General features: G+C 38.9%; 1 protein-coding gene across 1 annotated transcript in view; it reads left to right on the forward strand.

Moving 5' to 3' along the window:
* Positions 1–27,632, forward strand: part of Nars2 (asparaginyl-tRNA synthetase 2, mitochondrial) — an 85,718-nt gene that overhangs the window by 14,190 nt on the left and 43,896 nt on the right. Inside the window, exons 5-6 of the mRNA XM_051192263.1 lie at positions 2,154–2,234; positions 22,219–22,313. Of these exons, the coding sequence (XP_051048220.1) occupies positions 2,154–2,234; positions 22,219–22,313 (176 nt within the window). The remainder of the gene's footprint in view (positions 1–2,153; positions 2,235–22,218; positions 22,314–27,632) is intronic.

Genomic DNA, 27,632 nt, shown 5'->3' on the forward strand with positions numbered 1-27,632 from the left:
TTCTGTCTTGGTTGATAATGATTAAATAATGATAACTGCTTTATCTTTGTATGATAAGAGTATAGTCCTGTTAGTCTTCTAACCCAGGGCTTAGCATGTGAATGTTAAGTTTTGGATACTAAGAACCTTGTAAAATACCTAGTTGTGAAATGTGTGTCAATATTTGCAGGTGGTAGGTAAGAGTTTTAAAATGAGTGGAATGTTTGCTTCTGTTTCAGGCCCATCTCTGGTTGTCACGTCTCTTATTAGGGTTCCTTTTGTCATGGGTTAGCTTCAGCCGTAGCTCTGTGAGGCAGACACTGGCGTAACCCACCTCTCCTTGGCTTTCACTCTCCAACTGATCTTCATCGTCTTCTCCCATCATGTTTTTTTTCCAGATTTTTCTATGCTGCCTTTACCATTCGTTCTCCTTTGAGTGTTCTCCTTTATGGCTTTTGGTAATGCAGGCTTTGAGAAGCTCTGCTAGCATCGTTAAAACTTAAGAAGCTGATGGTGTCTTGGAAGAGTTGCATATTAGTCATTAAAGATAATCCCTATGTTTCATTTGATTTTGTTTGTTAAGTCTCCTGTTATTTACCTCACATCTGCAGCACTGTTTCACACGGCATGTCAACTGCTCTAATGTTGGCAATGATAGTTAGCCGTTACATTTCTTCTCTCCACCCTCATTTCCTTTGGATTTTTTCACTTCCTTTCTTTGTTTACTGTGCTCAGGCTTAGTTGCCTACATTCACGTGGAATAAATGATTCATGCCCATAATTCTTGGCTCATAAGAAATAAAAGTTTTATGCAGTAATCTTACTGATTGAATTTCATTGGCTCTTTATAATGTGCTGTGTGCAGCACCTCTAAGCACGCTGCTTTCAGGTTAAGTGAATATTTGAATAATTTCTGGGAGTCTTAATTTACAGCTTGAATGTTTAACCAGTCTGTACCTAGGAAGGTTGTTGATTAAATAATTTCTTTTGTGGTCAGAACTCTTTAATTCAGAGAGGGTCATACTTGGAAGGTCTCCCTCTGATTATGCCTGAAGATGTTTTTATATGCTACTCGTGGTAGGCAGACCTGGCAGGGATGCAAATGTATGAATTTATTGTATTGATTTCAAGGCTGAAATTCTGCATTAAGTGTATAGCATTCTGGCTGTGTGCTGTAAATTCACTTTTCACTACCTGCGCTCCCATCCTGCCACATGTATTCTGAATGTAACCTTTGCCTACATGTATAGTCAGAATGAAAGCAGCATAACCTTGAAGTTGATGGGTTATTTCAATCCTGCTAGCAACAGCTTTTGTGGTTCACTAATGGAAACAGTCTCAGACTCTTGATCGGAAGGAGTGCAGTTGGATGCCTCAGTGATGGATGGGCTTGCTGCTGCTCAGAGTGTTCGTCCGGCAAAGGGAGTACACTCACTGCCTGTGTCATGTGCAGTGCATCATGCGGTCGATTGAATGACAGAGACTTTTCCCTCATCCTAGTTACTTCTGTAGTCCCTATTTATTAGCCATTATTCTCTAGTTTTTGATGGTTCGTTAATGCTGAGGTTTCATTTCAAGATAACTGAACTTCCTATTGTTCACTTTGCATTCCATTAGCAGCGTGGGCTACATCATGAAAGTGTGTTACTGTGTGTTCCTTAGACCATCATCAGCATATTAGGAATGTGGGCAGAAGAAATAGCATAAGAGAGATAGAGGAGGGACTTGTGTTCCATCCCTGGCTTAGCTACCGACCAGTTGTCTAACTTGGACACTAGTGAAATCTCTCTGGGATAGGATTTGCTTATTTTTGAAATGAAGTAGTTAGACAAGATATATCTGAGTCTGTTCCATATTTAACATTTTTGTATACTTCTATGCATAATAAAAACATTCAGCTGACCAGAGGTAATAATATATGCCTGTAATTTCAGCTCAAGAGGCTGACACAAGAGGATAAAGAATTCAGAGCCAGCCTATAGTACACAGCAAACCCCTCCCAAATATCCACAAACAAAAAGCCACTTAACTGATCTTTGAACAGTCTTATATTTGGAGAGTAGTCAAGAGACACATAATGACATTATTTTGATGTCATTTAAATAGTGAAACATAGCATATCTTGGAATTGCTTCACATACAAATGTAGTTAAGAGTTTTCCTTTTTCTTCTAGGACAATGGCTTTGTGCACATTCATACCCCAGTAATCACATCCAATGACTGTGAGGGGGCTGGAGAGCTTTTCCAAGTGGAGGTAAGCTGTATTCCCCCTACTACTGCTGCTTGATATTTTTCTTTAAGGATTTACTTTAACTGTAATAATGGTTTTGTGGACTGAAGACCATGGCTAGCACCTGAAGTTGTCAGTAGTAATCCTTGAAAAACATTCACATTGCTCTGATCTCTTACATTTCCAGCCCCCACTATATTATTCTACTATAACTAGAAGGAATGAATTTTTAATTTAGCATTCTATTTGCTTTTTGTGGAGTATATATGTCAATGAAATCAGAAGGAAGAATATTTGGAGCCAGGGAGGGGACCAGCAGGGCTTGGGGAGTGAAGAGAAGGGTTGTAAATAAGAACAAAGTATAATAATATATATTTATAGAATGTCACAGTCAAATCCATTCATTTTGTTGTGTGCTAATAAAAAAAAACAAAGAGTTAAACAAAATAGGAAAGTATGCATATAAAAAACAAAATTTCCAAATTTGTAAAAGAGTAGATTATTTTTTCATAAGAAATGATATACTTCCTGAAATGCTTTTTTGTCTCTATTGATCTTTATTTTAGTTTTGAGTGCATTTCCCCAACATATTCCCCTATCCTTTCCTTTCTCTGCTCCCTGAATTGTCCCCTTTGTTCCCCTACACAGTTTTGCTTCTGCTTTCATGTCATATAGACATACATGATTGTATGCATTTGAATAAAATCTAGAAGCCTATAATGAGAGAAAATGTGATATTTGTCTTTTTAAGGTAGATATGACATAATAGCTCTCTTTGCATCCATTTTCCAGTAAATGGCATCTTTATTCTTTATGGCTTAAAAAAAATTCCATTGTGTAGGCTGGGAAATTAGCTCATTTGGTAGAATGTTTGCCAAAGCCTTAGGTTCAGTTCCCATCATCTCATAAACAGGGTGTGGTGGTGAAAGTTCGAAATTCCAGCACTCAGGAGATGAAAGTAGTAAGATTAGAAGTTCTAGGTGATCTTCAGCTATGTAGCAAATTTAAAACTAGCCTGGGTTACTTAAAATTTGTCTGAAAAAAAAAATCCTTCCATTGTGCATATATACTGTATGTGTGATGATGAACACTTAGGTGGTATTATCACATAACTAGTTACAATAACTAGTTACAATAAACACTGTGTGTAGATAGTTCTCTGATGTTGACTTGAAGTCAGTCTTTCAGGTAACTTAGGAAAGATGTATTTAGGTCATGTGGTAGATTGGGTTTTAGTGTTTTTGAGGAACCCTTGTAGGGATTTCCATCGTGGCCAGACTAGTTCACATTGTCAACAGCAGTGTGTGAAGGTTCTCTTTCTTGACAGCATTTGTGGTTGCTCCTTTTCTTAGTGACTGCCATTCTGACTAGGGGGAGATAGAATCTCAGTGTAGTTTTAATTGGTATTCCTAGGCTACTGAGCATGAACTTTTTTTTTTTTTTTCATATGCTTATTGGTCATTTTTGCTTCACCTTTTCAGAAGTGTCTGTTCATCTCATTAGATGACTCATCTGTTGGTGTAGTGGTTCAAATGAGAATGGTCCCCACACAAGGCTCATGGATTTGAATACTGGTTAAGAGGGAATGGCACTATTTTTGAAGGGTTAGGAGGTATGACCTTGTTAGAAGAAGTGTATGTCACTGGGGGTAGCCTTTGAGGTTTCTAGGATCCAAGCCAGACCCAACGTCTCTCCCATCTGCTACCGCAGACTCTCAGTTACTTCTCCAACACCATGTCTGCCTGCATGCCACCATGCTCACCACCATGAAGATAATGGACTAAACCTCTGAAAACATAAGCAAACCCCAATTAAATGTTTTCTTTTTTGTTTTTTCCTTTTTTATTTAAGTTTGAAACAAGGTTGTTTCACGTGTCAATCCTAGTTCCCTCACTCTCCCATCCTCCTTATCACCCCCCCACCTAACCCCAGCACATCCCCTTTCTGCTCCCCAGGGAGGGTGAGGCCTTCCCAGGGGAGTCTTCAAAGTCTGTCAGGGCCTAGATCCTCCCCCATGTGTCTAGGCTGAGAAAGTAACCCTCTATGTGGAATGGGCTCCCAATGTCCATTTATATACTAAGGATAAATAGTGATCCATTACTTAGAGGCCCCATAGACTGCCCAGTCCTCCCAACTAACACAAGATCAAAAACATCAAAGACAGTTTATGCTGCAGAGGATGTGGAGAAAGGGGCACACTCCTCCATTACTGGCAGGAGTGCAAACTCATACAGCCACTTTGGAAATCAGTATGGCTCAAAATCCAGCAATTCCACTCTTGGGCCTATATCCAAAAGACACACATTCATACAACAAGTACATCTGTTCAACTATGTCCATAGCAGCATTATTTTTAATAGCCAGAACCTGGAAGCAACCTAGATGCCCCTCAAATGCTTTCTTTTATAAGAGTTGCCATGGTCATAGTGTCTCTTCACAGCAATGAAACACTAAGACAATGAGGTTGATTCTTGTTACTTTTTTTTTCTTTTTACTTTTTGTTTTCTTTGTGTGTTCTAGGTGTTAATCATCTGTTGGATGCATAGATAACAAGGTCTTTTTCCCATTCCAAGGCAGTATCTTCACACAATTGTTTCTTTTGCCATACAGAAGTTTTCACATTTCATAAGCTCTCACTTGTCAGTTTTTGGCATTATTTCCTGAGCTACTAAAAAGTCCTTACCTATGCCTGTATCTTGAAGTTTTCCCTACTTTGTTCTCTTAATAGTTCTAGACTTTCAGTCTTACATTAAGGTCTCCCATTTGGAGTAGATTTTTATACAGGGTGTTTGATGGGGATTTAGGTTCATTCTTCTGTATGTGGATATCCAGTGTTCCTAGTACCATAAGTTAAAGAGGCTGCATTTTGCTTGCCATTTATGTTAAAAAGCAAATGGTGGTAGTTGTACAGGTTTATATCTGATACTCTATTTTATTCCATTGATCTGTATATCTGGGGTGGGGTTTTTTTTGCCAGTTTTATGCTGATTTTATTAGTTAATATTATATAACTTTAAAGTATAATTTGAAATCAAGTGAGTTATGTGTTTAATACCATTCATGTGTGTGTACAGGAATATTGTGTGTACATACTTGTGTGGATGTATTCACATGAGTGTTCAGGTTCGTGTTTACACATGTGGAGGCCAGAGGTCAGTGTTGTCTTCCTCCATCTTTTCCATCTAATTTTTCAGAATAAGCCAGGAGCTCATCAATTTGACTAGGATTCCGGCTGGCCAGTGAGTTCCAGGAATCTACCTGTCATCCAGAGCTGAGATTACGGATATGTACACTGTCTCTAACTTTTATGTCAGTTCTAGATATCCAAAGTCAGGTCCTCAAAGTTGCACATCAGACACATTAGTAACTGAGCATCTTTAGGGATGCTTGGCTGTCTGGCATCTTTTGTGCTTCCATGTGAATCTCAAGGGTGTTTTATCTGTTTCAGTAGGAATGGCATTGGGATTTTTATGAGCATTTCATTGAATCTGTAAGTTGGTTTAGGTAGAATAGCCATTTTCACAGTAGTACTTCTTCCAATCAGTGACTGTGGGAAGTCTTTCTACCTTCTGGTGCCTCTAATTTTTTTTTCTTCAGTGTGTTAGTTTTCAGTGTAGTCTTTTGTTCCCTTAGGTTTATTCCAAGGGTCTTTGTTTTTAGTTTTTAAGGCAGTTGTGAATAGGATTGTTTCCCTGATTTAGTTTTCAGTATTTGTCATTGACATATAGGAAGGCTTCTGATTTTTGTATGTTAGTTTTGTAGCCTGCCACTCTGCTGAAAGTGTTTATTGTATCTAAAAGTCTTCTTAGTCATTAGGATCTTTGTGGTGATTAAAATGAGAATGTTCCCCATAATAAGCTCAGGCATTTGAACACTTGTTCCCTAGTTGGTGGCACTATCTGGAGAAGTATGGGAGGTGTAGCCTTGGCTGGAGGAAGAGTGTCACTGGGGGCAGGCTTTGACTAGCTGTTTCTCTGTGCTTGTGGTAAAAGATGTAATCTCTCACCTTCCTGCTCCTGCTGTGTGCTGTCATAATGGACTCTCAGCCCTCTGGAATCATAAGCCAAAATAAACTCTTTTCCCCTTAATTTTTTTTTGGAATGTGTGTCACAGTGTTTTATCACAATAACCCAGAAAGTTACTAATACAGTTCTGAGGTATAGAATTTATCATCTGCAAACAAGGATACTTTGAGCTCTTGTTATTTATATTCACTTTTGCTTTTTCTCTCTTATTGTTCTATTTAAGATGTGAAGACCTTTAGTTTATTTGTTTTTGAATTTATTCTTTTCTTATGTGTATGAGTTTATTTTTATCTTGTGTGTATGAGTGTTGTGTGCATGCCTGATACCCGTGGAAGCCAAACAAGAGCTCCAGATACCAGAACTAGACTTACAGATCCAAGTGAGCTTTTATGTAGGTGCTGTTAACTAAACTTGCCTTCTCTGCAAGCGCAGTGAGCACCCTTAACCACTGAGCTTTCTCTCCAGCCCCAAGTTTAATTATCTCCTTAGCAGTTATCTTCTGAGTCCTTGTATGTGCCAGACACTGTAAGCCTACCCATATTGCAGGTAAAAATAATAATACATTATTAGAACAGGCCATGCTTGTAATTAATTCATGTAATTCTAGAACTCGGATGACTAAGCAGGAACATTGTGCATTTCAGGGCATGGCAAGACCCTGTCACAAAGAAAAATGAAAAAGTACTCAACCAACTTTTCTTACTTTCAGGCAGTTGAAAGCCATTCATTTACCAACTTAGCTGTTCCAAAACATTTTTTTAGTAGTAGATTAATGGACACAGAGAACTATGTTTTTTAATCATATATTTGTGTCTCTCTTGTTTACTTACTGACTTTTTTACTCCTAAAAGATGCTGTTTTACACATTTGCTTGAATCTATCAACTGACAAGATTTACTTTCCCTACATCCTGACTCCTGCTAGCTTTCTCTTAATACTAGCAAAAAAAAAAAAAAAAGTCACTGTAAGAAGTTATCTTGACCTATTGAAGTCGTTATTGAGAATAGGAATTAAATGTGTCCTTCATACAAAAGTTGAAGAAATGTTGATGATAATTGGCCTTTTGTTTTTGTCTTTTGTTGTTGTTTGTTTTTCAAGACAGAGTTTCTCTTTGTGGCTCTGGCTGTCCTGGAACTCCCTCTGTAGACCAGGCTGGCATCGAATTCACCACCTGCTCTGCCTCCCAAGTGTTGGGATTAAAGGCATGTGCCACCAACACCTGACTGTAATTTGCTTTTTAGAAAAAGCAAAATAAAAAAGACTTGAGAGCCAAGAGAGGTATAGCATTACTGTAATGCCAATGCTTTAAAAAAAAAATGACTTGTTGAATATTTGAAGTGGAAGTGTTAGCATCTAAATGTGTGAATTCAAAGACAGCAGCAAATTAAAAAAAAAAATCCTAAAAGTAGTCTTCTAGTTGTTCTTTTCCTTTTCTTCTTAGTATTCTGAATGTGAACTGAATAAAAATTATCCACTGTAAATATGCATCATAATCCCTTAATCTAAACCACGTAATAGTTTAAAAGGGTGAAGATTAAAAGAATTGATACAAATAAAAAGGGAATTTTTTTATTATTATTTTATTTAATTTTATATAACAAAGTCCAATTAAATGAAAACAAACATTTATACACAATATTTGGGAATTTGGGCGTCATTCTTTCCAAACTACTTCCTGCTGGTAAGGGGCGCTGTCATAGGGGATTCGAAGAAGATTCAGATATCCTGGCTGTAGTCTGAAGGGCTGTTTTGTCCAGCTGTTTTGAATGTAGGATCACCTTGTACTCTGTTTCAGGCGGTCTGGCGTGATCAAACCACATTAGTCTGGAAGGAATCCACATCTTTTCATTTTCTGTGGAAACAAAAATAGAAATCCTTTTCCCCAGTAACTTGTCCTTCAACTTAAATTTTGGAGTCAAAGCATTTTTTTTAAATTTAATTTATTATTTTACATGTCGATCCCAGTTCCCTCTCCCTCCCCCTATCCCTCCCTCCCTCCTTCCCTCCCTTTTACCCTCTCTGCCCTCTCACATGCACTCTAAACACCCTCCCCTCCCATCCCCCCACCCCAATTCCATATGTAGGGGAATGCCATCCAGTTGGGGTCAAGTTAAAAAGGGAATTTTTAAAGGAATTCAGACAAGTTAAAAACTGCCTTTTGTGAACTTTAGTCATATATTTGGAGATAACTGACTTGCTACCAGGGAAATCTCTTGAGCAGATCTGGTAGATTACGTCATGTGTCTTCTGACCTGTAAATAACTCCAGAAGGCAAGTTACCAGATGAGTATCACTAAGAAGAGGAAAATATATTTCTGAAGCTAAATACACTGGGAAGTGTTTTGTGCTCATGTATATTATTTCAGGACCAGACACAGGAACATAACAGAATTAGATTTGACTATAGAGTACCCTAAAGACATGCTCTCCAGTTCACCGACTTTATATACCCACAGTCCACTAGGCCAGCACTCTGTAGTGCATATGCTATGTATGGCTTGCTGTCTCCATTACTTGTAGAAGTTCAGCTACTAAGACATGACCTGCAAACCCTCTATTGTGTGGAAGAACTCCCCAGACTCACATTTCATCACCCTGTCCTTCCAGGATTCATTATTAATCTCCTAGCTGCTTGTTCAAGTTTATGGTGGAAGTGTTGGCATCTTCTTTTAAAAGGGCATGGACTTTGGTGTTTAACTTCCTGCTTTTTCTTTAATGAGCCCCTCCCCACCACCCTTGATGGTATTGAAATATCTCTAAGCATTCAAAGATTATAATACATAGTATTATGTATTATGTATGAGGGAAGCATTGCATCACCTTGTAAAAAATTCAAGAGTAAGAAGTATAGAGTATAGTTTAGTTTAGTTTTCTTTCTGTCATCTCTATTTTTCTATATGAAAATTTTAAGACTTTGGATATTTGTTAAGATTTAGGGATTATTACATATATATGTAATAAGTTGTATTCAAGGCATTCATTTGTGATTCAGCACACATTTGCAAAGGATGTGATGATGTAGTTGAGGTTCTAGCCTATAAACCTATAAACTGATAGTTGGCAGGAAGTGATGAAGGAAGGAACATGCTTTTTATTCATCCTTGATATTTATTTTACACTATTCGTTTGTATCTTTTTCCTGTTTGGTCACAGTGTCCCAGCTGAATTCAAAATTATGTTTGACCTTCATAGTTCTGTGGTCCCCAGTTTAGGATGGATCAATTTGGGATTATTTTCAGCTGCCAAAAGTGATAAGCATTCAACAGAAACATAACTTGGATTTTGCCTTACTAGGAATTAAACCTAAAGCCCTGAACATGCCAAATGGAAGTACTCTACCACTGAACCCTCAACCCAGAAACCATATTCTGAAAGTAAATCTTTCTCTGAGCTAATAATATGTGGTAGGAATATTTTCTCATGCTGCTGGGCAGTAGCAAACAACCCACAACTACCAGTTAGCCCCATACTCCTTGGTATACCAACACTTCAGTGTGGCATGTTGCTAAGCCAATGTTCAATGGGTTACATATATATTAAATATATTTTTCAATAATCACTATTTTCAGTTGATGAGGGACTTCTCAGGATGCAATCCTGCTGTAAGTCCAGAAGTGTCTGTGATTTGTCCCTGAACAGATGAAAGAGATCAAGTCATGAATTAGAGGCTGTGGCATACTCAAAGTTGACCAGAGAATGAGGTAACACAGTTTCATATATACAGTTGAGGTCACTGATTAGAGGTGATAGGGAATCTCTGGCAAAATTAGGCCATTAATGATTGAGAAGATAGAAAAAGCTTCAGGATCCAAGAGATGGCCCAGTAGTTAAAAGAGTTCTTAGTCATCTTGCAGAAGACCCAGGTTCAGTTCCAGTACTGACATGGTAGCTCATAGCTCCCTTTTCTGGCCTTCATGGTTTTTTGCATTCAGGAGCTATACATACACTTCACACAAACATAATGAAAACTAAATCTTAAAGGTAGTTCTTAAATTAGTATGACTTGACTGTGCCTCAGGACGAACAATGGGAGACGACTTAGAGATTGAATTGAGCGGGGGCTTTTACTAGACTCCATGTGAACATGTGAGAAGGTGCAGGTTGATGAATTACAGAGGGTAAGGATGGGTAGCTTTAGGAATGACGAGAAAGAGCTGGTGTGTGTGCGTGTATGTGTGTGTACGCGAACACACACGCACACACGTGTTTTAAAAATGTTTTATTGTGGCTGCAAGGTCACTCAGTTGGAGAATTCTTATTCCGCAAACAAAAAGTTCTGGCCTCAGTCTGGATGGAGGCAGAAGGGTCAGAGTTTAAAGTCATTCCCACTATATAGCATGTTTGAGGACAGACTGAGGTACATGAGACAGGGTCTCAAAAACAGAGAAAGAGCACTTTCACATACCACTAAGTTTACTCACTTAAAAATAGTTTCCTTGTTTTTAGTGTCTTTGCCGAGTTTTCCAGTCAATTACCGTGTTTTAGTATGAGGGCATTTTTATCACCTCAAGAACAAACCCAGAACTCATTAACAGCCTTTGCCAATTCCTTTTTGTGTCTCCCACCAATCTACTTTGTATGGATTTGCTTCTCCCATAATATTTCATACCCATGGACTCATAAAATGTAGTATTTGAAGTTCATCCATGTTATAGCATGTATCAGTACTTCTGTTTTTACTCCCAGTACATGTTCTCGTGTGTGGGTGTGTTTATCCGTCTATCATTTGATGAACATCTCTGTTATTTTCTACTTTGTGGGTAGTATGAGTAATACTAAAGAGAAGATTAGTGCAAATTTTCTATGTGGATGAACATTTCGTATCTTTCAGATTTGGTAACTTTCTGTTCAACATTTCAAACCCTGTCACAGTATTTTCCAAGGTGGCTGTACAGTTAGTTATATTGCCACCAGCACTGTTAAGGGGGCTCCAGCTTCGCTGCATCCTTACCTACATGTGCTGTTTCAGGGGCACAGCCTTGAATATGCCCACATTACAGACTTGCCACTTACTAACTCGGGCAGGGTTTTCTTCCGTTGCCTTTTCCCCTGACCACAGGCTCATTGCTTTATGATTTTCAACCAAGTCATGGGCCATAAATTGCATCACAAAATAATTCAACCAAATTCAGGCTCCTATAAGGGGATCATGCTCACAGTCAGCATGTAAGTTTTTTCTAACCTCAGTAGGACAGTTCCAAACAGCTCCCCCTGTGTCTTTCCAGCACACTAACAGATCTGCAGTCTAGCCTTATCCTCAGTGAATCTGCCGGTCTCCTGTTCCCTATCACTGCAATCACTACCCTTCTGGAGAGCACTCTTCTGCCTGAACTTTCCCATACTCTATTGCACATCACTGCCTTTGGGGACAGATCTGGACTGGTGGGTTATGGCCTGCTTCTCTACAGAGACAAGATCTTGGAGCCGGGGTGCTAGAGGCAGAGAAAAAGATGACCGAATAACTTCCTCATTTAGACACTGAGTACTGAGGGAACAGCAGCTCCAGGTGTCCTGGATTTGCTTCACCTGGCCTGGAGTCTACATTCCACCCAGGTGGGACCTACAGGGCAAACAGGCATGTGGTTTTGGCTGTGTCAGTCTAGGTCAGTGGTTCTCAACCTGTGGATTGCGGGGTCGCATATCAGATATTTACATTATGATTTATAATAGTAGCAAAAGTACAATTATATAGTAGCAATAAAAGAATTATATGGTTGGGAGTCACCACAACATGAACTGTATTAAAGGGTCTCAGCATTAGGGAGGTTGAGAGCCTCTGATCTAGGTAGAATTTCTGCCATTCTAAGCTGTGAGAAGGGGTGAACAGGAGTGATCTCTAATGCAAACACTACAGGCTCCTCCATTCATATTAATTTTGGGTAGATTGTTTTAAATAGGTCTCTCTTTGTTTGCTATACATTCTTGGAACTGTTTCTAGAGTCACCTTAATGGTTGTTTTCTTCCCTTTTAAAAAAATAATTTTTACTAGTTCCACTGATGAATGGGTTAAAGGAGCTTCCCACAGTCAATCAAAAAGTAAGGGAGAGAAAAAGTTACCCCCACACACATTGATCCTCGGTTCTCTTGATTATAGAATGTGAATAATGTCATACTTAGAGGCTAAGAACTAACTGAATGGCACACAGGAAAAAGCAGGATGACAGCAGCTTTCTTCTTCCCCAACTGCTGAGCTTTCTAGAATAAAAAGACGTATTACTCATTGGGAATTTTGGTGGTTATAAAATGTCATGATTACATTTTTATACTCCATTTCATTTGGGTTCTGCTTGATTTTTAATTTATACATATGGATATTTTGCCTGTATGTATGTCTATGCAGCACTTTCATGCCTAGTGCCCAAGGAGGTCAGAAGAGGACATCTTATCTGAAATAGAGTTACAGATGGTTGTAAGGTTCCATGTAGGTTCTGAGAATAGAACCTGTGGCCTCCGAGCCATCTCTCTACCCCTGTTTGATGTTCTTACTTTTTAATTACTCTTACCTATTTTCTTTTAAATTTACAGATGGCAAGTGAGCTAACCCAGCTTAGCCGTCTTCTGAAAGAAAAACCTAACATTAGATTTCCCTTCCCTGACTCACACGTGTTCAATTGTTTTGGCTTGCTTTAGCATTCAGCCCTTTAGTTTTGTTCTCCAGCCTTCGGCTGGGCTGCCCTTCCCTATGTAATCCAACCGTCTTGCTTGCCTGGTGTTTTTCACTGACCCTTTATCCTTGTTGCCTGTTGGTCTGGCACTCCTGCCTCTGGCTCCCCCACCCCCACAGGGCTCAGGGTCACATCCACTCTGTACTCTCCCAAATGTCCCTGACTCCACCTATGCACTCTCACATGTCTGCAATGTAATAAACTTCTCCTCCACCATACCTAGGAGCAGTTAGGTCCTTGCCTTTTATTGTATTTTTTTTCATTCACATTGTTTCCCCCTTTTAAAAAAAAAAAGGGGGGGTGGACAACCCTTCTGTCTTAATTTGCTTTTTTCCCCCCAACCTCAGCATCTGATCTTCAGGGTAACAGGCCCTTCGTTTTATTTTTCTTGTTCTTTCTCAGATGCTCAGCAGGAAAGCAGACAGTTTACAAACAGTGGGAATTCACAACACCCTTTCCTATACAACAGAGAGTTTCCAGGAGGAAACCTTTCTCAGGGCTGAGCATGGGTGTTCTATAATGTAAATAAACCCTCGTTTTAAGGAAAATTATTTTTACTTTAGATGTTCAGCGTGTACCAAGATACTCATTTGTAGCAATTGAAAAACATGGGAAAAAAAACTGGACATCCTGGGAATGGTTAGGTAGTAAAAGGTCTGACATGCCTAACAAAGTGAAATGCAGTTTATTGCTGCTCCTGCTTCCCTTGGGTTTCATTTTTATTTCTACAGAGTACTCTAAGGACTTATCAGAACATCTTCTTTAGCAATTCTAGCAGCCTATTTGAGACAAAGCCTGATAAGAAACTTTTCTGTTCTCCATTACCAAACTGCAAATCCTTGGAGACTATATAGCAAAGTTTGTCCTTTTGTTTTATGTAATCAGAATTCTATAGCTGCAGAGATGGCCTGCTGCACAAGCCTAAGAGCCTGAGTTCAGATCCTCAGCACCAGAGTAAAGAACTGAGTGTGCCAATGTACCTACCTATAACCTACATGTTAGAGGTACTGGAGGGGGGAAGATCCTGAGGGCCTCCTGGACATCCAGCTAGCCAGACAGTGAGTTCTGGAAAGGTGAGACACCCTGACTCAAGTGACTGAGGAAGACGCATGCATAGACACATGCACACACAGACCCATAAATACACTACACAGTGGAGGTGGGGGAGAACCCTATACTTTGGAATGCTTTTTAATACCATATCAAACCTTCATCTCAGCTCTGCAGAAAAACAAACCATATAGGAATGATCTGGAAAATCAGGGCTAATAATTGTCCTGGAGCCTGAGAACCTGGATTCTAGTACTGATCTTACCCAAAACTTGATGTGTGTGGCAGGCATTTGGCCTGAACACTTATTGTTCCCATTTTTAAGCATTGGTGGCTAAGTCATATCTAGCTCAGGTCTTTTGATTCCTTATTTTATCTGTATCATGAAAATTTAGCCACTTCGGAAGCCCTCAGTTGTAATTAAAACACACACACACACACACACACACACACACACACACACACACACACACAGATGTGCAGCATACAGATGGGTAGTATTTTTCCATTTCCTTCATCATCCTGAAATTACAGATTGGAATAGGCATGACAAGGGGATGCAGTTGTGACTTTAGGCCATTCAGGTTTCTGATTTACCCATTTTATTCTCAACTTTTCCACTCTGGGATTACAAGTAAACAGAAGTGAGGTGAGGCAACAAATTAGAGGACGGGAAGAGAGCAAAGGAAGTGGAATGGCCTGTGAGTACTCTGGTGGCTGTGGAGGTTAAGTAAACTCTCCTTCCCAGTGCTAGCTCACCGATGCTTGCACGCTCCTTGCTGCAGTTTACATGGAGACAGCTTACTCGTGTGGGTTTTTCTCTCATGCTGTGAGAACAGAGAACTGGCAGGCAATTCAAAATATTTGTTTAATATTTTCTTGGAAATCCTTAAAGCAGAAGGGTTTACACCCTCTGCTTTAAGGTGTAACAAACAAACAAACAAACAAACAAAAACCAAAACCATATACTGGTTCTACGCATTTTTAAATGTTTGGTGATTCTTGGTTTCCTATCTCTGTGTACACTATTTTTTAGCTTCTAGTGGCAGAATAACCTTAAAAAGTTTTTTTTTTCCTGTTGTATGTGATAAAGGCTAAGTTAAACAGTATTGATCTAATAACTTTTATATGACCAGGATAGGTCGGTTGAGTCACTGAGTAGCATGGGAAGGACTTCTTAAAAAATCATTTGTTGTGTTAGTTTCGTGTATTTTTGCCCAGAGGTCTTGTCCAAATAAAATCTTACACAAAGACTGAATCTATAAACTAGATTAAAAAGTAGTTGGTATTAATTAAGTGACTTATGTCTGGATCACATGGTTAATCATTCATATAAGTAGATAACATTAGGAACCTGGAAAATTGTGGAGAAAGTCTCCCTTATAAAATACTTTGAACTTGATAGAGGAATAACTGTTCCTCTATCTAACAGATTGATATATGTATGTATGTGTGTATATTTTTTTGGAAATGTTATTATAGTCCAGTAGGAAGGTCTTGAGGCATTTCCTATGACAGTGCCCACTTCTAGATCCCTCCTGAAAGACCTGCCTGAGGCTCTTCTGAGCTGGTCTTTCCTGAAATACACTGTAGCTTACCTGGTATTTTTGGTTTCTTGTTCTTCAGGCTTTTGTTTTTATCAGAGACTTCCATATAAGGAAATGTATCATGAATATTCCTCCCCTAATGAAGTTTTTTCATTGTTAGGATCCATGTTTTCAGGTGTGTGTGAGAGAGAGAGAGAGAGAGAGAGAGAGAGAGAGAGAGAGAGAGAGAGAGAGAGAGAGAGTGAGTGACTGGGGATGGGCTTTGAGTATTCCTAAGTAGCTTGTTCATTGACATGTTTGCATGTATCTCCTCTCCCCCACTTGCTGTGGATCAGATGTAAGTGCTCAGCTACTGTTCCAGTGCTATCTATTCCTTCTGCCATGCACCCCTACATGATGATCATGGGCTCTAACCCACTGAAACAGTGAGCCCCAAGTTAAATGCCTTCCTTTGTAAGTTACCTTGATCATGATAACTTAACCCAGCAATACGACAAGTCTCTTGTAGTTCTGGCTATGGTAACACTCACTCTGTAGCCAAGATTGGCCTTGCACTCTTATTTCTTAGCTTCCTTAGCTAGCAGTGTAGATATGAACTACCATGCCCAGCCTGTTACAGTCTTGGGGGACTACCATTGTATTCAAAGTCCTTTGTTAACTAAAACATAATTGTGAGGTACCTGGCTTAGTTGAAACAGCTAATATGAAACCTTTTCAGATTTCATCTTTTACTTGTAGAGGTGGGTTGAAGTTTGTCTCAATCTGGCCTAGGTTGATAGTTCATCTCTTTTGAGTACTAAGTAGTATTCTATCCTCTGAGTGTACTGCAGTTTATTCATCTTCTGGGAGATGTCATAGTTGCTTCTCAGTTTTGGCAACTATGCATAATGCTTCTGTAAACATCCCTATACAATTTTCCTTTTAATATGGATGGAAGTTTTCAGCTCTTTTGGATAAATACAAAGGGACACAATCACTGATTCGTGGTGAGAATGTATTTGTTTTGTAAGAAGCTGAATGTGTTATAAAGTGGCTGTGCCATTTTGCCTTCCCATTAGTGAATGAGAGCCTGCTGTTTCCCATCTTCTCCAACATTCTGTGTTGTCAGTGTTCTGGATTTTGACCGTTGTACTAGGTATGTGATGATCTTGATGGGCTTTTCAGGGTGCTTGACCAGCATCCTCAGAGTCATTATCTATGGATCACATGGCTCATCTACTCCCACCCTGGGCTATTAAAATGAACAGTAGCTGGTATTTTCATCAGACTGTGGTCTAGAATTCCTTAGTATACCTAAAGAAGCAAGAGCCTGGGGAGAGGTTTAAGTTCCTTTGAGATAACATACCATGGGGTGACTCATTAAAGTATTCACTAATATCTAGACATGCTCACTTCCTAAAAGTTCTACCTAAGGTTCTTGTTTTAACATTCATTTATTTGTGTGTGTGTGTGTGTGTGTGTGTGTGTGTGTGTGTGTGTGTGTGTGTGTGTGTGCTTGTAGGAGTTAGTCCTCTCCTTTCACCATGTGGATTCCAGGTATTGAGCTTATCACACTTGGCAGCAAGTGGTTTTACATACTGGGCCATCTCACTACACCCCACCCACTTTTTGTATTAAGTACATTTTGCTTGGTTGAGTTAACCCATAAAATTTTTAAAAATTGGGTTCTTCGGGGACCTTGTCTCTCTTTCACCACTGTATCCAGCATTTACCCTAGTACCTAGCACACTGTGAAATTAATGTTAGTTTAGTAAAAACATGAATTGAAGTGGGACCTGATACTAAGCCTAAGTACCTATAATTGAGCAGATACACAAGTTTGGTTTTCAATGGGAAGAACATGAAAGAAAATCTTCCCGAGGAATACAGTGATTAAAGATGCTTAACAAAGTATAAAATTCCTAAATAAAAATAGTATCAAGGGGGTTAGGAGATAACTCAGGCATTGAGAGCACTTTAAGCTCCTGAAGAGGACCCAGATGCAGTTCCCAGCACTATATAACAGCTTGCCATCATCCTTAACTCCAGTTCCAGGAAGCTCAGTCTCTGATCTGGCCTCTAGGGGCATCAGGAACACATACAGTACACACACATATATATGCAGGCAAACTAGATAGACCTAGGGTAAAACCAAAAACTACTGGTCTTTAAAAAAAAAAAGCAAGGTAGCAATAAAATGACTCCTGATGACATTTTGCTATACTCATAGATCAGTCAGTGCTTTTTGTTCAGCCATCAGTATGAGAGAAGGTTCCTCCTATGGGAACAAATACAGAGACCCTCAGCCAGAAAGTACACACAGAGAGTGTGTGACCTTGGATCAATCAGCCCTAAATGGGTTCTCTTCATCAAATTCCTCTCCTCAGCTCAGGGAGCCCTGAAGAAGAGGCGGAAAAACTATGTAATAGCCAGAGGGGATGGAGGACACCAAGAAAACAAGGACCAAAGCTCATAGGAACTCAAAGAGACTGAGGTAGCATGCATTAGACCTCCATAGGTCTGCACAAGTTTCTGCATCATATTATTGCCTTGGTTCTCAACCCCTATTGGTGTCAAATGGCTTTCTCACAGCAGTTATATATCATATATTTACATTACAGCCCCTAAAGGTAGCAAAATTACAGTTATGCAGTAGCAATGAAAAATAATTTTATGGTTGTGGGGTCACCACAATATGAGGATCAATATTAAAAGGTCACAGCACTAGGGAGGTTGGAGGTCGAGAACCACTATATTATGACTTCTAATTTAGTCTTTTTATGGGATTCCTGAGTTTGCAAATGAGTGAGTCTCTGTTTCTTTTACTTTCTCTTGGGCTCTTTTCCTTCTGTTTATTTGTTTTGTCCAATTCTGATGTGTTAGTTTTTGTTTTCTCTCGTTCTATTTTGTATTACTATTATTCCTTAGAAATCTATTTCCTAATGAGAGACAGAAAGGGAATGGATCCAGGTGGGTGAGGAGGTGAGGAGGAACTGGGAAGATTAGAGGGCAGGGAAACTGGAATCAGAATATATCACATGAGAAAAAAAATCTAGTTTTAATAAAAGGGAAAAATAAATATTTAGAAGGTAGTTTGATAATATGTGCATTTAGTAAAACAACAGGACTGGGTTCCTTGCTTGGGTCAGTGACCTCTGCAGCCATGGGCTTTGACTAGGTTTACAATACAAGGCATTAATTCCCCCTTTGGAACAGTCATCCAATCAGAAAGTATTAGATTGTTTCCAGTTCTAACATATCTGGGGGTGTGGTGAGGATACATATACATAGCCCCAAATGGATCTGTGTGAAAATTTCCCCACAATGCATATTCTAAGGTTTGTCGTTTGTATTTGTTTTTTGTTTGTTTGTTTGTTTGTTTAAGTGCTAATGATCAAACCCAGCTCTTTGGACTTTGAATATGTATGTATATATGTATGTAAGTCTTTTTTTAACATGGGTATGGGCAAGGGAGTGTGTGTCATGTTGTATGTGTGGAGGTCATCAGATAACTTGCATGAGTTCATGCTTTCCTTTCACTACAAGCATCCCAAGGATAGAATTCAGCTCATCAGGCTTGATGGCAAGCACATTTACCCAGCAAGCCATCTGCCTGGTCCTATGTACATTCTTAATTTTTGCACCTCCTATAGAATTAGCAGTAACTGTTTATACTGTGCCTCCTTTATTTTTTGGTTTTGCAAGACAGGCTTTTCTCTGTATAGCCTTGGCTGTCCTGGAACTCCCTCTGTAGACCAGGCTGGCCTCAAACTCAGAGAGATCCACCTGCATCTGCCTCCCGAGTGCTGGGTTTAAAGGTGTGCGCCACCAATGCCCAGCTTTGTTTTCTGTTTCTCATGAAATAGGTTTCTGGTGCTTTATAAGAAATTATAAGATTAGTGGCTTAAAACAACCTATAGTATTTATCTTAAAGTTCTATAGGTCAGAAGTCCCAAATGGCATGGCTGGAATGTGACAAGACTGAAATCAAGGTCTCAGCAGACTGGCTTTCATCTGGACCCTGTCTTGTGGATGCTCCTTTTGCACATAGAATCAGTTCCTTGCATTTGTAATGCCCAGCCTCTGTTTCCTTGCAATGCTTGCCCAGGATGCCCTAAGTTTCTAAAGACTGATCTGAGGCCTTTTCCTGTGTCTCTGTCTTCAAGCAGCAGCAGCATGTCACATTCTTGTCTTACAAATCTGACCCCTGAAGCCAGCAGGGAAAAAGCTTCATCAGGCTTTTTAAAGTGCTCATGTGACTAGGTTTGATATACCCAGATAAACTCTGGATCTTTAAGCTGCCTGATACAGAACTTCAATTGAATTTATAAAATCAATGTACATTAGTAACTGGATAGGTATTTAAAAATAGCCAGGATCTGGGAGTCATGGGGACTTCTTAGTCTGTATTTTCACCTGTACGTGATACAACTTTTGGTTTTTCAAGACAGGGTGACAGGGTTTCTCTATAGCTTTGGAGCCTGTCCTAAAACTCTCGGTAGACCAGACTGGCCTTGAACTCCCAGAGATCCACCTGCCCTGCCTTCTGAGTGCTGGGATTAAAGGTGTATGCCACCCTGCCTGGCAATATTAACTTTTTTTAAAATACAACTTTCTTATTTTTAGCAATCTGGCATTTGTCAAGTGTTCTTACCATGCCTTCTTGTATTTGATTTTTTAGATTTCTTGATCAGTTTGAGAACTTCTTCATATTATATCTTAACCATTTAATCATACTTTTCTGTAAATTTACTTTCCTGTTAGGGAGATTATTTTCTTTCTTGTTTTCTAGGCAGGAGATACTTTATATATTCTGCCCATTAATCACTTGCTAATTTTAAAGATTTGTTTTTATTTTTCACTAATGTGTATGTGTGTAGATCTGTAGATATGTCATGTGTGTCCCTGGTGCCCACAGAGGCCAGAAGAGGGCAATGGGTCTCTGGAAGCTGAAGTTACAGATGGTTTTGAGCTGTCTGATGTCAGTTCTGGGAGCCAAATGCAGGCCCTTTCTGTCTTAACCACTCTAAGCCATTTCTCCACTTACTGATTTTATGTGCTGCAAATATTTTTGTTCTTAATCCAACATTCCTGTTAGATTTGTCTGTCTTTGCTTTATTGAATAAAATTCCCTAACTTTTATGTTCTCAGATTCATCTATCATGTCAGTTAATAGTATTAGAGTTGTAAATTCATAACCCTGGAGCAGTGGTTTTTGAACTTGTGAGGTTCAGAATTACTTTTTTTTCCCCAGGCTTTGCTTTATTAGCTAGGTCTCATAAACTCATGGGTACAAGCCACCCTCTTGCCTCAGCCTTATGTAACACGAAAAATAAAAAACCCAGAGATAGATATTGGGCTTTAAGCTGAGGGTCAAATAAGCAAAGCAGCCAAGCCCGTGGATCTTACCTCTACCAAGCTAAAATGGCAGTTCTGTCTCCACAAATCCTCAGAGGCAAAAAGGTGTCAGTTCCTGTCTCCTCCTGCCTCCCAGCCATATAACTCCTGTCTGTACCTTCCTGGTATTTATTGCCTGAGTGCATTCTGCCAGGTGACAGGAACAGGCAAGCATAATGCCTGAATCCTTACACCTAGTGATGGGATTAAAGGCATGTGATCCCAAGTGCTGAGATCACCTTTGTGTGAGCTGTTTCTTTTAAGACTGGATCAATTTTTGTGTCATCAGTGTGGCCTTGAACTAACAGATCCATCCACCTCTTAATCCTGAGTCCTGGGATTACAGGTGTGTACCACCACCACTGCCTGGCTAACTAGTATGGTTACTGGGATTAAAGGTATGTATCATCACTGTATAACTTCTATAGCTATGACTGGCTTTGCTTTCTGAATCCTCAGGCAAGCTTTTAATAAATCATAAATAATATATTGTCACAGCCTTGGGTATCTGAAAACAGATGTGTGCTACTTCACCCTGTAAATAATTACATGAGTTCATTTTCCATATATGCTAATGTAATTGACCCAAAAAAAATACAGTTCCTATGTTGTGGTAACCCTCAACCACAAAATTATTTTTGTTGCTACTTCATAACTATAATTTCACCATTGTTATGAATCATAACATAAATATCTGTTCTGTGTTTTCATATGGTTTAGGCAACCCCTGTGAAAGGGTCACCCAACAACCCCTCTACGGGGCCACAACCCACAGGTTGAGAAACACTGTTCTATAGGCTACTCCCAGGAGAAAATGAGGTCTTAATTGTAGGTCAAAGTGAAAGAGGTCATGTAAATTGCATTATTTAATGTTTTAACTCATAAACCATCTCTTGCCTTTGTTTACCCTTAATCAGAATTAATTTTTAGGGGAAAAATTCATGAAAAAGTGCTGTCCTGCCAGGCAATGTTGGCACATGCCTTTAATCCCAGCACTCAGGAGGCAGGCAGATCTCTGTGAGTTCGAGGCCAGCCTGGTCTACAGAGTGAGTTCCAGGACAACTAGAACTATTACACAGATTTTTGTCTTGAAAAATAACAAAAGAAAGAAAATGCTATGTTCTGTGGTTACTGTGTTTTGAGATTACATGGTATGTTCCTTTGCTGTTAGAATGCCTACAGAGGTATGTTCTGTTTTAGGTATATGCAGTCCTTTTATTTTAGTGAGAAGGAATGGTCCTTACATATGCTCAACTGCAATATTGTTTTTAGCTACGGATTATGTGTAGTTGTAAAAAACAAGCAAAATGCATAATATCTTTTCATGGTTTGTGTTTATTTACAGCCTTCAAGCAAAATAAAGTTACCCGAGGAGAATTTCTTCAATGTTCCTGCTTTCTTAACTGTCTCAGGACAACTTCACCTAGAAGTAATGTCAGGGTACAGATTTTATTTTTTTCTTGTTTATGATGACTGTGATTTGGGACCAAGGGAAACAGTGTGCTCAAACTTAAAAGCTGAAGTTACTCTATCTTTAGTGTACCAAAAGTAGATTTAATGGACAATTGGAAAAATGACCAAGTGAGAGGCTAGAGAGATGGCTCAGTGGTTAAGAGTATTTGTTACTCTTGATGAGGACCTGGGTTTGGTTTTCAGCACCCACATGGTGGCTCACAACTATGTGTAAGTCAAGTTCTAGAGGGATCAGCATCCTCTTGTAACCTCATGGTACCAAGCATGCACATAGTACATATTCACACATACAGGCAAAACACTCATAAAATAATTTAAGAAGAAAAGAAAAAAGAAATGTCCAAATGTTTTCCAAGTAAACCACATGCATCTAGACTTTTTTTTTAGTAAAAAAGTGTAACAGTAAAAAGTGAAGTTGTAATTTTTTTTATTCCTAATTATTCTTGTTTAAATCCTAACCATGTAATCAAAATTCCAAATTGACCATATGCATGGAAGTACCGGCTGCTCACACTTTATACCTAAGCCACATAATAGCTCATTTCACTTGGGGAAAAAAAAGTAGGTGGGGCAGTGGTGGCACACACCTTTAGTCCTAGCACTCAGGATCTCCATGAGTTTGAGGCCAGCCTGGTCTACAGAGCAAGTTCCAGGACAGGTTCCAAAGCTACATAGAGGAACCCTTTCTCAAAAATCAAAACAAAAATTTAGGAAACATTTTTGCTCAGTAATTAGTCTGTGCATGTGTGCGTGTGTGCATGCAATCCTGTGTGTCTGTGTCCAGAAGAGGACATTGAATCCCATAGAACTGGAGTTGTAGGCACTTGTGAGCTGCCAGCTAGGAAGTGAACTTAGGTGCTCTGTAAGAGCAGCAAGCCCTCCAAACCACCAGCAGTTGAATCAGCTGACCTGAACAAGGGGGAGCTCATGTGCCCCAGTCTGATAGCTGGGAAACCAGCATAGGACCCACCCAGACCCCCTGAATGTGGGTGTTAGTTAGGAGGACTGGGCAGTCTATGGGGCCTCTAGCAATGGATCAGTATTTATCCCTAGAATACAAATGGACTGTGGGAGCCCATTTCACATAGAGGATATTTTCTCAGCCTAGACTCATGGGAGGATGGCCTAGATCCTGTCCCAAATGATATGATAGACTTTGAAGACTCCCCTAGGAAGACCTCATCCTCCCTGGGGAGCAGAAAGGAGATGGGCTGGGGATTAGTGGGGGTGATAGGAGAGGATAGGAGGGTGAGGAAACTGGGATTGACATGAATTTCAAATTTAAATTAAAAAAGCAAGAAAAAAAAGAAAAGAAAATTAACACATGGCACTAAGTTAAATTGAGTATTTTTCTACTACTGTCAGACCTTTGGAAAGTCTGTGTATTCCTATGGACCCAACTTCCTACTTCCTTTTATTAAAGAAAAGATCAGACAACAGACTCCTTAGAGTTCTTCCTTTGTCTCCTGTTTTATGATTCTACAACTAATTTCTTTGGTTTTTCAAAATTGAATTTCTTTTTTATCTGTGAGGGTCCTGGAACTGACTGTGTAGATCAGTCTGGCCTTGAATTTAGAGAGCCACCTGCCAATGCCTCCCAAGTACTGGTATTAAAGGCATGCACCACCACCACACAGCCACAGATAATTTTAACAATTGGCCAGTTAAGAATTCTATATTAATTATAAACTGCTTGATTTCCTACAGACCAATAAACCCTAACTTCTGGTATTATTTCTTAGAACCGAAAGAAGCTATTTGCTACTGTAGAGAACAAAATGTACAAATTGGTGTGTAACTCCACATAATGTAGGGTACTTCTTTCCCAACAAAGAAATAATAGAACAATGGCAGTCTCTTCAGTGATAATCTTTGCACTGGCCTTTATTCCCATATTGTATTGAAAAGACATTAATTTTTAAAAGGTGTTTACACCTTTGCCCTATATCCAAGGTATAGATAAGCATTATAAATAACCTTCCAGGCTAGGCACATGCCTGTAACCCCACTATTTAGAATGTGGAGAAAGGACAAGAGCAAGTTTGAGGCCCCAAAACAAATCAAGCAACACTAATTTCTTTAACCTGTACTGGTAGAGACAAACTATCTCCTCCTCAAGAATCATGTATGGGATGTGTTTACCAAACATTTGTTTCTGTATTATAAGACTACTAATGTAATAAACATGCCTCAGAACAGTGATCCATAAAATACAGTGTACGATGAAACTTGATGAAGGAATATTAGGTCTTAAATTTATGTGTGCCTAATAATGTCATGCAAATGTTCCTAGTTAAATATGCATAGTTCTTGAACTATTAATACATAGTACATCATGTTTCGTGATTTACTCTAATAAGACATTTTTAGTATTCTTCCTCTTAGCTTTGTATTTTGCTTAATTTTATTTAAAAGGCTGACTATAAAAGGCATAAATTAGTTAAATTTAGAAGGCTAGTTTTTTCCAAAGAACCCCTGTGAGTCTAATGGGTTTACAACTCTGTTTTCAAGGTTTTTCATTTTATTTTCTGGAGGTATAGACAAGTTACAAATGTGCTACCATTTCCACCTACCCCTTTGCCATTCCCCCAAATCTTCCTATCATACATTTGTCAAAATGAAAAACACAGTGTTTTTGAATAACTGTCAAGCAGAGTCCAGTCTTTATTTGGATTTTACTAGTTTCTCTATTAATATCTTCTTTTTCCATGATTCAGTTCAAGATATCTGAAATGTAGTTGTCTTGTTCCCAAGTCTCTTCTCAGCTGTTTCCCAGTCTTTGTTCATGTGACCTGTAGAATATAAACTAATCTCAGTTGTCCAGTGTTTTTCTCCAGATTAGACCTGATTCTTACAGGGGTTTTTTGTTTGTTTGTTTGTTTGTTTGTTTGTTTGTTTTTGGAAAGACTAGCACAGAGGCAAAGTGCTATTCTCCTTATCATTACATCATCCTAAGGCGTACATGTCTGTGTGGTGGTGTTGACTGCACTGTTAGATAGAGTAGTGGTTGTCAGATCTCCCCACTGAAGATGGGCTGCATCCCCTTTGCTCTGCTCTGTTCTTTATAAGGGAATCACTAAGGTCCCTCACTTGGATGGGGACTTGGGTTGTAGGAAATGGAATTAACCAAAGCTCCTTTGTGGAGAGGATATCTGAAATTCTTCTGTATGGAAGGTTTGTTCACTTTCATTTAGTCTGTCATTTATATCAGAATGGACTCTGGTACATCTTACAGTTACTCCATATTGTTTTATCTATTTAATTACTTAAACTACTTTAATTTTGGAAAACTCAGTACAGATTGAGTGTTCTGTGCCTTTTACGTTTCTCCTGTCCTGTAAGTACTTTCATATCATCTGATACTACAGGATGTGTCAGATTTTTTTCCTTTTGTTTTTAGGTTTATCATTTTTACTATTACCCTTCCCTTTGATAAACCTACACTGACATGTCATTATCACCTGAAGTCCATTGTTCACAAGAGAGTTCATTCTTAGTATTGTACATTTTGTGCCTTTTGCACCATTATAATGTACAGAATAGCTGCCCTGCTGTGAAATTTCTGCTATTAGTCTGCTTTGTGTCTCCATAGTTTTCCGTTTTCTATAATGCATGTACTTGGAGTCATAAAATATGGAGCCTTTTCAGAGTGGCTTCTTTTACTTAATAATATGCATTGAGTTCCTCTGTGTCTTTTCACTACTTGATATCTCACTACTTTTTAATGTTGAACCATATTCTCTTGTTCATATGTAATAGTTTATCTGTTCACCCACTGAAGGACATCTTTTTATTGTTTCCAGGACTTGGCACTTTTCCCAGGCTTACTTCCCTCACTCACGTCCTTAAAATGCATGTTTTGAGCGTTAGTTTTTACATTTTTATTATTGCATGTGTGTGTGCATGATAGAGGAGTAAAGGTCAGAGTCCCACTCTGTGCAGTCATTTCTCTCCACCTAACTTGTTGTGGGTTCACCTTGCCTGGGTTGAATTTAATTTTGAAGTAATGTTATCTCAGTGTTTTCATAAAAATATACCTTAAAATGGCATCCATATTTAATGGTTATGACTTTTATATTTGATATAATGCTTTGCTTTTGTATTTTTAAAACTATAGAAGTCCAATTAGTTTTCTCCCCATTATTATAGAACATTTATAGTATATAATATTTAGGTTGCTGTACATGTTTTATCCATTTGGCTCTATTGTTGTGATGAATGTGTTATTGAATGAATTATGTTTGGCTAAATCATTGAAAGCTAGAAAACTGTATAGTTTCTCTGTTCTATTCCTTTATCAACTTCCAGATACTTTGAATGTATTATTAAACTTCATATGTGTGGTGATATATTGTTTGGGATCTAATAAAGCCACTGAAGATCAGAATGCAAAGCTACCCATAGCCATAGAAGCTGGGCTGTGGTGGCACCCACCTTTAATCCCAGGACTATGGAGACAGGGGCAGATTGAATCTCTTTGAGATTCACCCAGGGCTACATGAGAGTGAATTAGTCTAAAAAGAGAAACAGAGCTCACACCTTTAATCTCAGCACTAGAGATGTATGTAAGATAGGAGCAAGACATCAGGATATGTATATTCTGTATTTAAGACTTTCATGGCTTTATATGGTACCTTGTTTCTATTATGCTGGCTTCTCTCAGCCTTCCTGGTTTGTTTGTTTGTTTGTTTTGAATTAATTTTTTGGAGGCAGTTCTCTTGGGGGACATGCTACAGGGATGAGGGGTGGATATAGAGGGACTGAGAGGTGAGTGGGATTGGGTGTACATGATATGAAATTCCCAAAAAATCAATAAAGAATTGTGTTTAAAAAAAAAAAAAAAAAAGATAGGAGCAGAGCATTCAGTATTCAGTCTTGGGCAGTTAGTCTCCAGCCACATTGAGATCAGGATTGCTCCAGCCCTGGTAGAGGTAAGAGCTCTTTGGTCTCTTTTGCTTCTCTGATCTTCAGCTTGAACCCCAATATCTGTCGCTGGGTTTTATTATTTTTGCTACACATATAAAGTTTTTATGACTTTGTGTCCTGTCCGTTTCTAGGAGAATTGCCAGGATAATGAAGGCTAGGGTAGGCTAAACAAGTAGTTGAAGATTCTGAATATATTTAACATAGGGAAGATAGGAAAGGTGATTTTATAGGTGTTAAAAATCCCCTTCATGGACTTCTAAAAGAGCACTGTGTTCAGATAAATATATATATATATATATATATTCTTTATTGTCATAATTCAACATATAAAATTCATCCCTTTATGCTAGGGGAATGGCA

This window comes from Phodopus roborovskii, unplaced genomic scaffold (assembly GCF_943737965.1).
Source record: "Phodopus roborovskii unplaced genomic scaffold, PHOROB, whole genome shotgun sequence".
Taxonomy (NCBI): domain Eukaryota; kingdom Metazoa; phylum Chordata; class Mammalia; order Rodentia; family Cricetidae; genus Phodopus; species Phodopus roborovskii.